Genomic DNA, 14,197 nt, shown 5'->3' on the forward strand with positions numbered 1-14,197 from the left:
ACTAGAGAGAAGCCTGTGCGCCACAACGAAGATACTGCACCACAATGAGAAGATCCCACGTGCTGCAACTAAGACCCCGACTCAAAGCTAAAAAAAAAATAATAATAATAATAAAAAAAATTCAGATCCGTTGTAGAATCTGAATTACAAAAGTCAGTTACTTCTCTGATACTTCTACCTTGGGGATTTCAAAGCATTGCCTTTAAACTTAGTAGTTAACAACAACAACAAAACATCCCATGTCTATCTTATAGGGAGAAATAAGGAAAAATAAGCAAAGTAGATGCCAAAGGCTATGAGGTCCAGAGCTCCATGTCTACAAGAAAGAGCAACACCCATGCCAAATTATCAAAGGCATAAAGCTTGGTTACAAACAGAGGAAGGCAGATAGTTGTAATTTTGTGACTGGAACATCAAAGCTACTCTGAAATGGGGCCTGGACAACAAGTGCAATGGCAGTAGGATGTTTAAGCCAAAAGACCCTCTGCATTTTACAATCTGTGATTCTAAATTTTAACCAATATTGCATTAAGTACAATAAAGGACAAAGTGCTAGAAAGGAAATGCTCCTAAGTAACAAAATCTGAAGGCTCTAAAATACTACTAATCTTCAAAAAATTTAAGGATTAACATCTCTTTATCTTTCCAATAATTTAAAAGAATTTCAATCTGTACAAAACCCAGCCTCACTTGTGACTATCCACTGTCAGTATGCTCCTCCCTCTATATTTGCCTATTGCAGAGGAAAGAAACAGGAACTTACAGCTTTGGGGAAGCAAAATGTAGCTTCTTCTCATGAAATGATTTTAAGCCCTGGCCTAGACCTTCACAGTAGTCATTACAGAAATAAACGAAACATAAACCAGCTTTCCCGTCCCATTTAAAAACAGAATCTTCTGCTCCTCCTCCATATTTCTCCCAGAAAGATATGGTAACTTGTTCATAGTTACATGGAGAACTGGTGATTTTGCCAGGAAATGAACTCATGTCTCCTCACTCTTAGTCCAGTGACCTTTCTAATACACCATGTTGTCTTCCATTTAGTAATCAAGACCTAAATAAGTATGGAATCTGCCCAAGGGATACCCAAGCCTCCTTAGTCCTAGAGTGAATTCCAACCCTGAAAAGCCAATGAAGAATGTTTGGGAAGAGCTTGCCAACAAATCTAGCAGAATACTTTATACTCAGTGGACTCTATTCTCATCACACCAGCCCCTCCAATCTTATAAACTGTGCCTTTTCAAACTGTCCCGCCTCGTGAGTGCAAAACAATTGTTGTGTGTGTGGTGTTTTCTTCCCCAAGAAAGTTTAGGTCAAAAGAGAAAATAATCTAGTTTCTTTCTGCCAGAACTTTGGCATAGTGGGACTGTGCAGGAATGTACCTACTGTGGAATCTTCCCACACTCCTGAGTTGTTAAAAGTAACCAGCAGAGGCATGTTCCATACACACCCCAAATACCTGAGCTGGCAACAAGAAGATAGTCAGAGATCTTAGCCCTGGGACAATAGCTTCTGTCAGTCAACTACAGTTCTCACGACTGTGCTTCTGCTCTTACTTCAACTTCATACCAAAGAACATATCACACCTGTACAATTACTTCAGAAAACCACACAAATGAATTCACACAGTAGTACAGCAATTTTGGCAGGGTACCAATACTAATGATAACGTATAATTAAAAAAAAATTCAAAGACCGTACACAAGCCTATTACTCTTAGCATTTACAAGCAGATTTGACAAAGGATCTGGGGCCCCAGTAATCTGTTCTTGAGACCAACACCTAAAGGATCAGGTAGAGTTTCCACACAAAGGGAGTTACCTGATAAGGAAGCAAAGATCAGCATTTTCTCTCTTACCTGAAGCCAAAGGTCGGATCCACTCTTTGCTATTTAGGTCAAGTCTCCAGAGGTCATTGAAGGCAGCATTGCAGCTGCTCTGGGTACAGCCTCCAAACACATACATAGACTGATTAGCATCATAATAGCACGCACCTAGAAAGAAAACAGTAAATGAATAACTGATGTCTAATTCTGAAGCCACTCTAAACCTCAACTATAGCCCATATCTTTCAAAGATCAATTATTTCACACATTCCGCAGTTGTTCCCAGGTATCAACCTTTCTGTAACCAGCCTCCTGCCTTCAGGTTGATCAATATCACATTAACCTTTAAAATAAGGACCAGAGAAAAGCTACGGAAACGTTATGTTATTTCTGAGCACACTAAGCAAACTGACAATGATATCATTAAATAAGACAGTATAATTCTAGCAAGAGAACACAAGAATTCAGATTAAGGGTGTTCAATGAGTGAAATTTCAGCACAGCTGCATAATTAATCTAAATCTGCACCATTATCATCTAGGGCTAGGCGAAGATAGTCAGCGCTAACAGAAGTACTCTGTCCTCCCATTTCTCTCCACCCGTCCTCCTCTTACTGCTTTTGCTTTCAAATGAAACATGAGGCACAAAACAATAACAAGACTTTATATGAAAGAGAATGACAGAAAACAATTTTAAGAACCTGCTGTATGTATAAATAAATAAAATTTCAAAAGAAAAGAAAACAATTTTAATCAATGCCATAAAGTAACCACACATACAGAGCCAATGTAGCTCGGCGATCTCAGAAGTAGTATGGTCCCCAAACAACTGAGAGAAAAAACATGAAGGTCATTAAGCTCCTAGGTGTGTATCCAAAAGCCACCAAGGCCGACTGGTTGGTGCTGAATAGAAAACCAATGCAGTAAGTAACAGTTAAAAAGCACCAAGGTCTCTAAGAAAAGCCTTTTTAATTAGGTGATTATATACACCTCACCAATGGGCACTATTCTGAAGAAAAGAGTCAATGACTGTGAGAGGGGCTGTTCCCCTAAAACCAGAAAAGACAAGAGCCAGAGTCTAGACAAGAGACATGGAAGCTAAGCTCTGCCACCTTGCTTCTCATTGGAACGTTCATTCAGCCTCTGTCCTTTGCAAAAGATGACCATGCTCTTCCAGTCCTGCATTTACCATCTTGTATTTCAGGAAAAGGGCTGAGCCAAACTTCATTCATTTCATGCATACCACTGGGAAAAACAGACCTCTCAATGTGAAAGTAGGCGAAAACAGTTAAGCGTCACATAAAAAAGAAAGGGAAAGGGAAAAGAATTCAGAGATTCAACCCACTAGTGCATGGCTTCAGTGATCATCCAGTTTATCTATAGGTCTTGTTCAGTTTAGCACACCACTGTTTCTAAGATCGCTTCTGAACTCTGGCACCACTTATTCAAGTTCAGAAAAAGGGAAACACCACTGCTATAATTACCTCTGGGATATATACTAGCTCTGGGAATAACCCTCCTTTTTTATTTTTTCTTAACTCAGCCCACTTGATAGGCCTTTAAGGACTCTCTACACTAGGAAAGCCAAGTCCAAAAATTGGATTTGTTAAGAGGTAATAAAAGCAATGTGTTCAGTCACTTACACCCAGTAATCTCAGCCAGTGGAAGGAGTAAATCCAAAACATCTGGGACTTCCCTGGGGGCACAGTGGTTAAGAATCTGCCTGCCAATGCAGGGGACACGGGTTTGATCCCTGGTCCAGGAAGTTCCCACATGCGGCGGAGCAACTAAGCCCGTGCGCCACAACTACTGAGCCTGCGTTCTAGAGCCCCTGAGCCACAACTACTTAAATCGCGCGCCTAGAGCCCGTGCTCTGCAACAAGAGAAGCCACCGCCACCGTAATGAGAAGCCTGCACACCGCAATGAAGAGTAGTCACTGCTCGCCGCAACTAGAGAAAGCTGGCGCACAGCAACGAAGACCCAAAGCAGCCAAAAATAAATAAATAAATAAAGTTTATTTAAAAAAAAAAAAATCTGACCTCTGACGCTGTGCAATAACGGAGCTACAGACTTTTCAAATTAACAAAGAAATTAAAGAAACTAGAGATGTGAAGAAATGAAATACCATTTAATCATCAACAGGCTCACATCTGCAAAATACTTAATTACTCCCAGAACTCAAACATGCTACAATGGTATATGAAGGTTTAAATGATCTTACACTTTCCACTGACTTTCTTCCTCTTTTTTGTTTTTTTTTGGCTGTGCCCTGAGGCTTGCAGGATCTTAGTTCCCGGACCAGGGATCAAACCTGGGCCCCCGCAGTGAAAGCACCAAGTCCTCACCACTGGACTGCCAGGTAATTCCCCCATCCCCCTTTTTTTCCTACTGACTTTCTTTGCCTTTGAAAATAACTTCTAATCCATATCTAAATCAGTTTTTTAATTAACATCCCAATAAGAAAGTCTATTAAGAAGTAAAATCCTGGGAATTCCCTGGCAGTCCAGTGGTTAGGACTCTGTGCTTTCACTGCCATGGCCCAAGTTCAATCACGCAAGCAGCGTGGCCCAAAGGAAAACGAAGAAGAAGAAAAAAAAAGAAGTAAAACCCTATGTAAGTCCACTGCTCATGTTTCAGGTTTGTTGAGAACTGCAAATAACAAAGGATCAAGTTAGATGACATTAAACAAACAAAAAGGATAATTACTGAAGCCACACTTTAATCTCCACTAAAGGAGGTGAGCTTCAGGAATCTTGGTCTTCTCATACATACCTTTTTGAACTAGCTACTCCCAACAAACTGGGGCAATTTTGAATTGAAATGACTGGTGCCTGGCATAAAAGAACATTCTCTTCCACCTGATAATCCATAATCCCAGAACAGAAATTAGCAATGTCCGCTGGCTTCTGAAACCTTAACTGATGTTCATTATAACAATGTTTAATAAGACAAATCCATGATTTCATAACTAAAAGAGTCAGTAGCTCATTTATGTTCCACTATTCCTCAAAGATCAACTCCTGGCAGCTGCTTCCTTCGTGTAGCAAAAAGCACAGCGCCTTTATTTTTCAAAGAGGTAGCAACATTCTTCTTCTCTATTGGACTGAAAAACCTAGCCAGCAGCTGGGCCCCATGAGGTCCTTACCACGTGTATTTTAATCCTATACTAAAATAAGGCAATTGGCATTTTCCTGCTTCTCTTTGAGCAAACAAAGGTTTCTGGAAGAGGAAGGTACAGCCCAAACCCTATGCAAAGCTAATGGGACTGAAACGACAAGTTTCACACACTGTAGTTTCAATATCCAGCAGTCATTATCAACAAAGCTTGGAGAGGAAGGGAGTCAATTTAGGCAGCTATGTTTAGAACTCAGATATAATGGGAATGAGAAACAGCCATCAATAATACACTCAAATATTTTAAGCACCTACTGAACTCTGTTTGCCTATTTTTATTTAAGATGCGTACATGTTGGTCTGGGTGGGGGTTGGGGACCCAAGTTCAATGAGCCTTTCAGAAAAAATTAAGAATTTAAGCAAACACCACTGCTCAAGTAAATACTTCCTTTTACCAAAGTTCTCCACCCAAACAGAACAGTCTCCTTTCAGAACATCTAGACCACTGGAATGTGCTATACAAGTTACCATTCGTAGTACGGTATGACTACTCTGCTAAGAAATAACATTGAGAATGTGATTATTCCAACTGCTAGATCTCTTCAAGCTCTCTGAAATGTGCTTGACTGCTCCACGAACAACTATTGCAAGTCACACACCTCAAGTTAAAATCTAATAATCCTGGGCTTCCCTGGTGGCGCAGTGGTTGAGAATCTGCCTGCCAGTGCAGGGGACACGGGTTCGAGCCCTGGTCTGGGAAGATCCCACATGCCGTGGAGCAACTGGGCGCATGAGCCACAACTACTGAGCTTGCGCGTCTGGAGCCTGTGCTCCGCAACAACAGAGGCCACGATAGTCAGAGGCCCACACACCGCGATGAAGAGTGGCCCCTGCTCGCTGCAACTAGAGGAAGCCCTCGCACAGCCACAAATAAAATAAATTAAAAAAAAAAAATCTAATAATCCCTACTTGAAGACAAGTCAAATATGGACAATTACACCCACAACAAGCAAAGAGTTCCTCAGTGTTCTGAATATTTTCCTACTATATTATAATCCTCTGAAGTTCAAGGTCTTCCAGTTGTTTCATATTTTCCATGGTGCCTGGTAGTCACTAGGTTAATGTTCACTGAACTCTAATTTTTGCACTTTCAGAGGTTAAATTCTCTTGTTCCCTCACTTGTCTCCAGGGAAAGGTCCTGAGGCATTTATCCCATGCTTAGAGACTATGCTGTCATGTGTCTCACATCTACAAGCCAGGACATACTTGATAAGGCCTGTAATTACGTAACTATGGAATAAGAAAGGTTGGTTATCCAGTCTGGGCCTGCTGGCTATTGCAGGAGCAAGATTAGCAAGTGTATGGAATGACCTGACCATATTTGGAGCCTAAACACTAAAAGGTTTTTCAAAACATAATGCTGGGGATTCAACAGACCCCTATGTCGATCTGAAAGGGACATTCTACCTTAACCAAGGACTGCATGATTGGCCATGCACACACTCATCAAATAACCAGGAGAACTGGCTTCATTTTACTTTCCCTGCATTTTTTTGTCCCAGACTTTTACATAAGAAAGAAGCTCTATTGCTCGTATCTTTGTTACACAATTCCACAGAATAGATGTCAACTATGAACCTGGTGTTGTGAAAGGTGCACAGATGTCTAAGACATGGAGCCTGGCTGTCCTCAAGTAGACAGCAATCTTGTGGAGGAGACATCATCATCGTCCGATAATTTTGCAGGTTAAAATATATTTTTACAAGTGTTTCCTCAATTAAATTTCCTAGCAACTCTGGGGCATAAAGAGAATTTATCATACGCATTTTATAGATGAGGAAATTGTGGATTAGAGGAGCCAAGGAATTTGCTTCCCTAGTCTAATGTTCTTCCTTTGCATGCAGCCTCTCTTACACAGATAATTATGGTAAAAGACAGATGGTAATAAACATTAAGAAGAAGGTATGAAGAGTGTATTAAAGGAGTATAAGCAGAAAAAGAGAAGAGCTTAATCTCCACGGTGGGGAATTTGAGAGTAGTGTGAAAGAAGGTGGCTTTTGGCTTTGTCTACAAGATGGGTTTTAGAGGTCAGGACATTTTCAATCAATTAACATGGGGCGAACAAGTCTAGGGGCGAAAGAGGAATGGGAGGGGAAGGGAAAATGAAATCAGGGCATCCAAGCAAAGCCATGAGGTAGGGAAGTTTAAGACAAACAAGGAATCTCGTGTGGGTAGAGCCTGGCTGTGTAAGGATGCAGCAGTGAGTCAGGCTGAAAAGGTAGGCTTGGTGAATGCCAGGTGGGGTGGAAACTTCTACATGCGGTGCAAAAAGGCTCAGGCTTTTTGGCAGAGGAGTGACAAGGCTGGTTTTATGGTTCAGATTTGCAGTGTTTCCCGACAGGAGCTCTTGTCATTTTGAGAAAGTCAATTCTTTGCATGCAGGATCATCCCATTCACCGCACATTTAGCAACCCAAGTAGGTCCTTGCCTACTAACTGCTTGTAGTACTTTCCAGTCAAGACAATAAACAATGGCCTTACATATTTCCAGATGCCCTAAGAGGTGGCACTGTCCCCAGTCTTGGAGATGGCTGCAAAATGTCTAGACCAGGTTCAGATGAAGACAGACGAAAGGCAAGAAGATCGTTTAGAAAAGACTTAGGGGGACTTCCCTGGTGGTCCAGTGGTTAAAACTCCACGCTTCCACTGCAGGGGGCGCGGGTTCGATCCCTGGTTGGGGAACTAAGATCCCGCATGCCACGGCCAAAAAAAGAAAGAAAGAAAGAAAGAAAGAAAAGATTTAGAAAAAAAAAAAAAAAAAGATTTAGGGAAGATGGAATGATTAAGTCATAAGTGTGAGTAATGGTGGGGGTGGTAAATGGAAAGATATGAGAGAGATTGCAGAGACAGAACAGAAACAACAAGATTTGACTTTTGTTGTTGAGGGAGGGAGAAGAATTGAGGATTAATCCAAGATTTCAAGCTTGTATAATTGAGAGAATGATAATGCCATTAACTAAATTAGAGAGAGGAGAAAATTGGGGGGAAACTACTGAATTCTACTTTTGGCTCACTAAATATGAAACATCTATGAATCTGTGGCAGTATGAGCAAAGAACTGGAAATGTGGATCTCAAGCTCAACATGAGTTAGGCACACGGAATAAAATAGAGCTAAAGGGAGAAATATAGAGATGGAAGTTGAAGGAGCTAAGGAAAAAAATTAAAGGAATGCCTTGTTTTCAACCTATTTTGAAAACTGCCCATTCCCTGTAATAATCCTCTTCAGTTAGCCAGTTAGATAGCATGTAGAGACTGATGGAAGAAAACAATAAAGAGACAGACCGAAAGAGACAACGAAAGACAGTGAGACACCTTTTCTTGGACATCAAGTAAGGAAATGAAAATACCAAGTAAGGAAATGAAAAAAAATTTTAAGCAAAAACAAGTATCAAAACCCACCAATCTCTGAGCTTCTGTGAGCTTACTCATAGTACTATTCCTTTCTATTTCCCCTTCAAAAAACTGCCTCTATTTTGTGGTAATACTCTTTTTTCGAAAGCTAGTTAACTGAAAACTATTTTTTTCCCTCTCATCAGAAAGCCACACTGTTTCTATGATAATTATTCACCCCTATTTCCTATTCTAATTTCAATTTTACCCTGATTCATTTGATTTCCCTCACTTAGGGTTCTAAAACCACTTGTTTCCAAACACCATCCTAAAAAAAGTCCTGTCTTTAGAAATCTCGTCTTTGCTTCTCATTCCAATCATCTGTAGGTAACTGAAGTTACGCCTCCCTCAACAATAAATACTGGATCTAATATGGATTCTCCTGTAATTTCATTAAATGTTCTCAGCAAGGACTCATGTATAGTTTATTGCAGTGAAGATCAAAGTGTGGTCTGTGGACTCCTGAAAACATTTGAGACTCTTTCAAAACTACTTTTATAATAATAATAATGAGTACTAGTAGTAGTAGTAGTTGTAGAAGTAGTAATTTATTGTTTTTTTCACTGTGTCGACATGTGCACTAACGGTGCCAAAGCAATGCTGGGGAAAACTGCTGCAGCCTGTGTATGACTCAAGGTAAGGGAACTCAACTACTCTAGTGACCACTGTGTTCTTCACTACCACACACTCACAGATTAAAACAAATGAAGCCAGTTCTGACTTCACAGATCCCCCAAAGAGTCTCATAGATGCCTTCCTCCCCCAAAGTCCAGGAATCACACTTTGAGATCTACTGCTCCAGGGGATTTACAACAGCACAAAAATAGCTCCCTGAGAGAACTGAAATCACAGCAACTAGTCTGACCCATTCCTTTGATCTATTTAGATCCAATTCAAAGACAATGATGAGTTATTATTTACTGAACTCTCCTCTGGGTATGAGAGTACAGCATATGGTCTGGGGTAGTCAACCACCAAGAGGCCTCGAAGGATCCTCACTTCCTGGTGTTACACCCTTGGTCAATCCCTGTGTGACTTATAGGATAGAACAGAAAAGAAGATATTCACTTCAGAGATTTAGGGTGTAAAAGATACCTTGGCTGCTGTCTTAGTGTCTGTCTCTGTTTCTCTCTCAGATCACTCATTTTGTGGGAAGTCACCTGGCAAGTTGTGAACAGCTCTATGGAGAGGTCCATGTAGTAAGGAACTGAGTCTCCTATCAACAGTTACTGAGTGAGCTTGGAAGCAGATTCACCGGGCCCCAGTCAGGCCCTCAGGTGACTGTAGCCCCAGCTGACAGATTGATTGACGACAACCTCATGAGAGACCCTGAGCCACAACCTCCCAGCTAAGCCACTCCCAAATTCTTGACCCTCAGGAACACTGTGAGATAATAAATGTTATTTTAAGCTGCTAAGTCTGCAGGTAATTTTTACACAACATGGATAACCAATAACTCTCCTTCCCCTCAAGAGTTCAAAATATGGCTTAAAAAAAAAAAAAAGACACAAACATACAAGTTAACAATGAAAGACAATGTGAGTTAAGTGCCAAATTAGTATTCCAGACATAAGCTCAGAATAGGAAAATTTTTTCTGTGGGCTAGAGAGTTGAGAAAAGGTTTCCCAAAGGAGCTAGAACTTCAACTGAGTTTTCAAGGAAAAGCAGGCTTCAGCTAAGTGGATGGGAATACTCTAGAGAGGAAGAATCAAGTACAGCAAAGTGACAACTTGAAAGAGGAGAGCTCTTGGGAAGAGTTGGGAGATGAAGTGGTAATTTAGAAATAAGTCAACTTAAAGAGGGTTTTAAATATAAGACTAAGTTTTTATCTTGTAGGCACTGGATAGACACTGAAGGTTTCTTTTTTTCTTTTTTTTAAATTAATTTATTTTTAGCTGCGTTGGGTCTTCGTTGCTGCGCGCAGCCTTTCTCTAGTTGCGGTGAGCGGGGGCTACTCTTCGTTACAGTGCGCGGGCTTCTCATTGCAGTGGCTCCTCCTGTTGCGGAGCATGGGCTGTGGGCATGTGGGTTTCAGTAGCTGTGGCACACGGGCTGAGCAGCTGTGGCTCGCAGGCTCTACAGCACAGGCTCAGTATCTGTGGCGCACAGGCTTAGTTGCTCCACGGCATGTGGGATCTTCCCGGACCAGGGATCAAACCTGTGTTCCCTGCATTGGCAGGCGGATTCTTAACCACAGCGCCACCAGGGAAGTCCTGAAGGTTTCTGAATACAGAAGTAATATAACTAAAGCAGCGATTCTGAGAACTTTCTAAGCGGCTTCCCTCTCCTCTCAATGAACTTTCTTTATGTAAAACCATTAATAAATACAGCTTTTGTGGCCTAAGATAGATCACATCTCAGTCTCACTTTGATGGAGGGATATAAATCACTAATAGAATAAAATGGTATCGGGAATTCCCTGGCGGCCCTGTGGTTAGGACTCGGTGCTCTCACTGCCAGGGCCTGGGTTGAACCCCTGGTTGGGGAGCTAAGATCCTGCAAGGTGTGGGGTGCAGCCGGAAAAAAAAAAAAAAAAAAAAAAAAAAGAATAAAATGGCACCTACAAAAATCAATTAAAATGGAGAGTTAATTCTAGAAAAAGTCGGGGTTTCCCTGGTGGCACAGTGGTTAAGAATCCGCCTGCCAATGCTGGGGACATGGGTTCAAGCCCCGGTCCAGAAGATCCCACATGCCGCGGAGCAACTAAGCCCGTGCACCACAACTACTGAGCCTGCACTCTAGAGCCCTCGAGCCACAACTACTGAGCCGACGTGCCACAACTACTGAAGCCTCTGTGCCTAGAGCCCGTGCTCCGCAACAAGAGAAGCCCGTGCACCACAACGAAGAGTAGCCCCCACTCACCACAACTAGAGAAAGCCTGCACACAGCAATGAAGACCCAACGCAGCCAAAAATAAATAAATAAAATAAATTTATTTTTTTTAAAAATTCTAAAAAAAAAAAATTCTAGAAGTCAAAAACTCTAAATTGTCTATTTGCCAAAACATTTTATTTATAATTTTACTACTTAAATTTGTATTTTATAATCAATATCCATCATGTTCAAAATTTTTGTGTGACCCTAGTCAAATTCAGTGTTTGCTGAACATACACTATGTTAAGATAAAGAGTTATTGCAAAAATTAGTGTTGGGCTTCCCTGGTGGCGCAGTGGTTGAGAATCTGCCTGCTAATGCAGGGGACACGGGTTCGAGCCCTGGTCTGGGAAGATCCCACATGCCACGGAGCGGCTGGGCCCGTGAGCCACAACTACTGAGCCTGCGCGTCTGGAGCCTGTGCCCCGCAACGGGAGGGGCCGCGATAGTGAAAGGCCCGCGCACCGCGATGAAGAGCGGTCCCCGCACCGCGATGAAGAGTGGCCCCCACTTGCCGCAACTGGAGAAAGCCCTCGCACGAACCGAAGACCCAGCATAGCCAAAAATAATAAATAAATAAATAAAATAAAAGTAGCTATGAAATGCAAGATCCTGTTAAAAAAAAAAAAAAAAAAAAAATTAGTGCTAAGCTCTGGCTATTCCCTAAGCAGGATCCCAGAAAAACCCTCATGTATGCCTTTCCTTTGTTTTCCTCTTACATGATGTCAAATGTTTAAAAACCTAAGCATAACACCTTGACCTCTTCGGAGTAGAGATACTACAAAAATCCAATGAAAAAGCAGAATATAAAATTATATCACAGTGCCTACAATATATTTAGGCTCATGCTCTTCCCTAAGTCTGATTGTAAAATTAATATAAACTCTTATTTAACATTTTCTTCATTAAAAAGTCAGACAAAATACAAGCCTCCAAAGTAGCTTTTGGAAATACGACCACAGGCAGGATGGGATCTGCTTTCACAGTAAATACTTACTGTGTGAGAACCGCTGAGTGATTGGGGTTCCAGGATAAGGGTAAGTCCGACTCTCCCACTGAATGTTTCCTTCCTGGACAGCCTTTATGAAACCATGATAACACTGGTGGGCTACACCTAAAGACAAAAATAACAAATGCTTCAGCCTGGACTCTTCACTTGTAAATCAAATTATTAAAACTGCATCTATTAATTGTCTTATCACTTTTATGAGACATACGTTTCTTTGAGAAACTCCAAATTTCTTTGGTTTTTTCATTCAAAGACAGAAAACAATCAGAATTTCAAAACTGGAAGAGCTAATCCTTTCATTTTACCAAGGTTAAGTGACTCCCTCAAGGTTACAAAATCAGCTCACACTTAAAATCTGCTCCCCTTTACATCATATCATGAGGCAACACATCAAAATAATTGGCGCTATTTACTCCAAAGCAAAGGGGCTGGGAGATAATTTAGTTTTGTGAGAAAAAGTGTGGTGAAACATTCTCCGGAATATAACAGCTGTTCAGTAAATGTCTATGGTTAGACCATGGCAACCAAGTATTCTCCATCTTAAACAAGGAGTAATAATTAGCTGACAGTGGATTATGAAATGATGAATTTATAACTATGGAAAGCTGTTTTTTAAAAAAAAAATCAGAGTTTTTACTATAATGCTGGATACATGTCATTATATATATGTCCAAACTCACAGAATGTACACCCTATGTAAACTACAGACTTTGGGTGACAATGATGTATCAATGTATGATCGTCAATTGTAAGAAATGTACCCCTCTGGTGAGGGATGTTGAAAGTAGGGGAGGCTGTGCATGTCTGGGGGCAGGGGTATACGGGAAATCTACGAACCTGCTCAATTTTGCTGTGAACTTAAAACCACTCTAAAAAAGTAAAGTCTATTTTTTAAAAAAGTGAGAGCTTTATACTTCTGGAACAATCTGCTTTCCCAACACATGAAATTACTTTCTTATTTCACAGAGAAATATTTTGAATGAGGAGTACAACCAATTATATATATATATATATATATATATATATATATAATTTTTAAAATAAATTTATTTATTTATTTTTGGCTGTGTTAGGTCTTCATTGTTGCGTGCCGGCTTTCTCTAGTTGCGGTGAGCGGGGGCTACTCTTTGTTGCGGTGCAAGGGCTTCGCATTGTGGCGGCTTCTCTTGTTGCGGAGCATGGGCTCTAGGCGCGTGGGCTTCAGTAGTTGTGGTACGTGGGCTCAGTAGTTGGGGCTCGCGGGCTCTAGAGCACAGGCTCAGTAGTTGTGGTGCACGGACTTAGTTGCTCCGCGCCATGTGGGATCTTCCCGGACCAGGGCTCGAACCCGTGTCCCCTGCATTGGCAGGCGGATTCTCAACCACTGCACCACCAGGGAAGCCCCAATTTTTTGTTTTGAAAGACTGTATCATTCTTGAATTTATGCCACCTTAGTGGATCCTTAAGCAGGATCACAGAACATGTTTTCTAATGATGATCATTATCCCTTGGTTGAACTCACAGTTAAGAAATGGAATATTAAAAAGACATGGCCATTTTTTCGTTCTGAAGAACCTGGGGGCAGGAGAAGAATAAAGACGCATATGTAGAGAATGGACTTGAGGACACGGGGAATGGGAAGGGTAAGCTGGGACGAAGTGAGAGAGTGGCATGGACATATATACCCTACCAAATGTAAAATAGCTAGCTAGTGGGAAGCAGCCGCATAGCAAACGGAGATCAGCTCAGTGCTTTGTGACCACCTAGAGGGGTGGGATAGGGAGGGTGGGAGGGAGACACATGAAAAATACATACATGTATGGGTATACATGTATATGTAGAGCTGATTCACTTTCTTATAAAGCAGAAACTAACACACCATTGTAAAGCAATTATACCCCAATAAATATGTTTAAAAAAAGAAAAAAAAAGACATGCCCATTTT

General features: G+C 41.2%; 1 protein-coding gene across 1 annotated transcript in view; it reads right to left on the reverse strand.

Moving 5' to 3' along the window:
* The window catches only part of FBXO42 (F-box protein 42), an 89,016-nt gene that overhangs the window by 30,943 nt on the left and 43,876 nt on the right, over positions 1 to 14,197 (reverse strand). Inside the window, 2 exon segments of the mRNA XM_036865832.1 lie at positions 1,859 to 1,993; positions 12,262 to 12,378. Coding sequence (XP_036721727.1) covers positions 1,859 to 1,993; positions 12,262 to 12,378 — 252 coding nt within the window.

The sequence above is a fragment of the Balaenoptera musculus genome, chromosome 1 (assembly GCF_009873245.2).
Source record: "Balaenoptera musculus isolate JJ_BM4_2016_0621 chromosome 1, mBalMus1.pri.v3, whole genome shotgun sequence".
Classification (NCBI taxonomy): domain Eukaryota; kingdom Metazoa; phylum Chordata; class Mammalia; order Artiodactyla; family Balaenopteridae; genus Balaenoptera; species Balaenoptera musculus.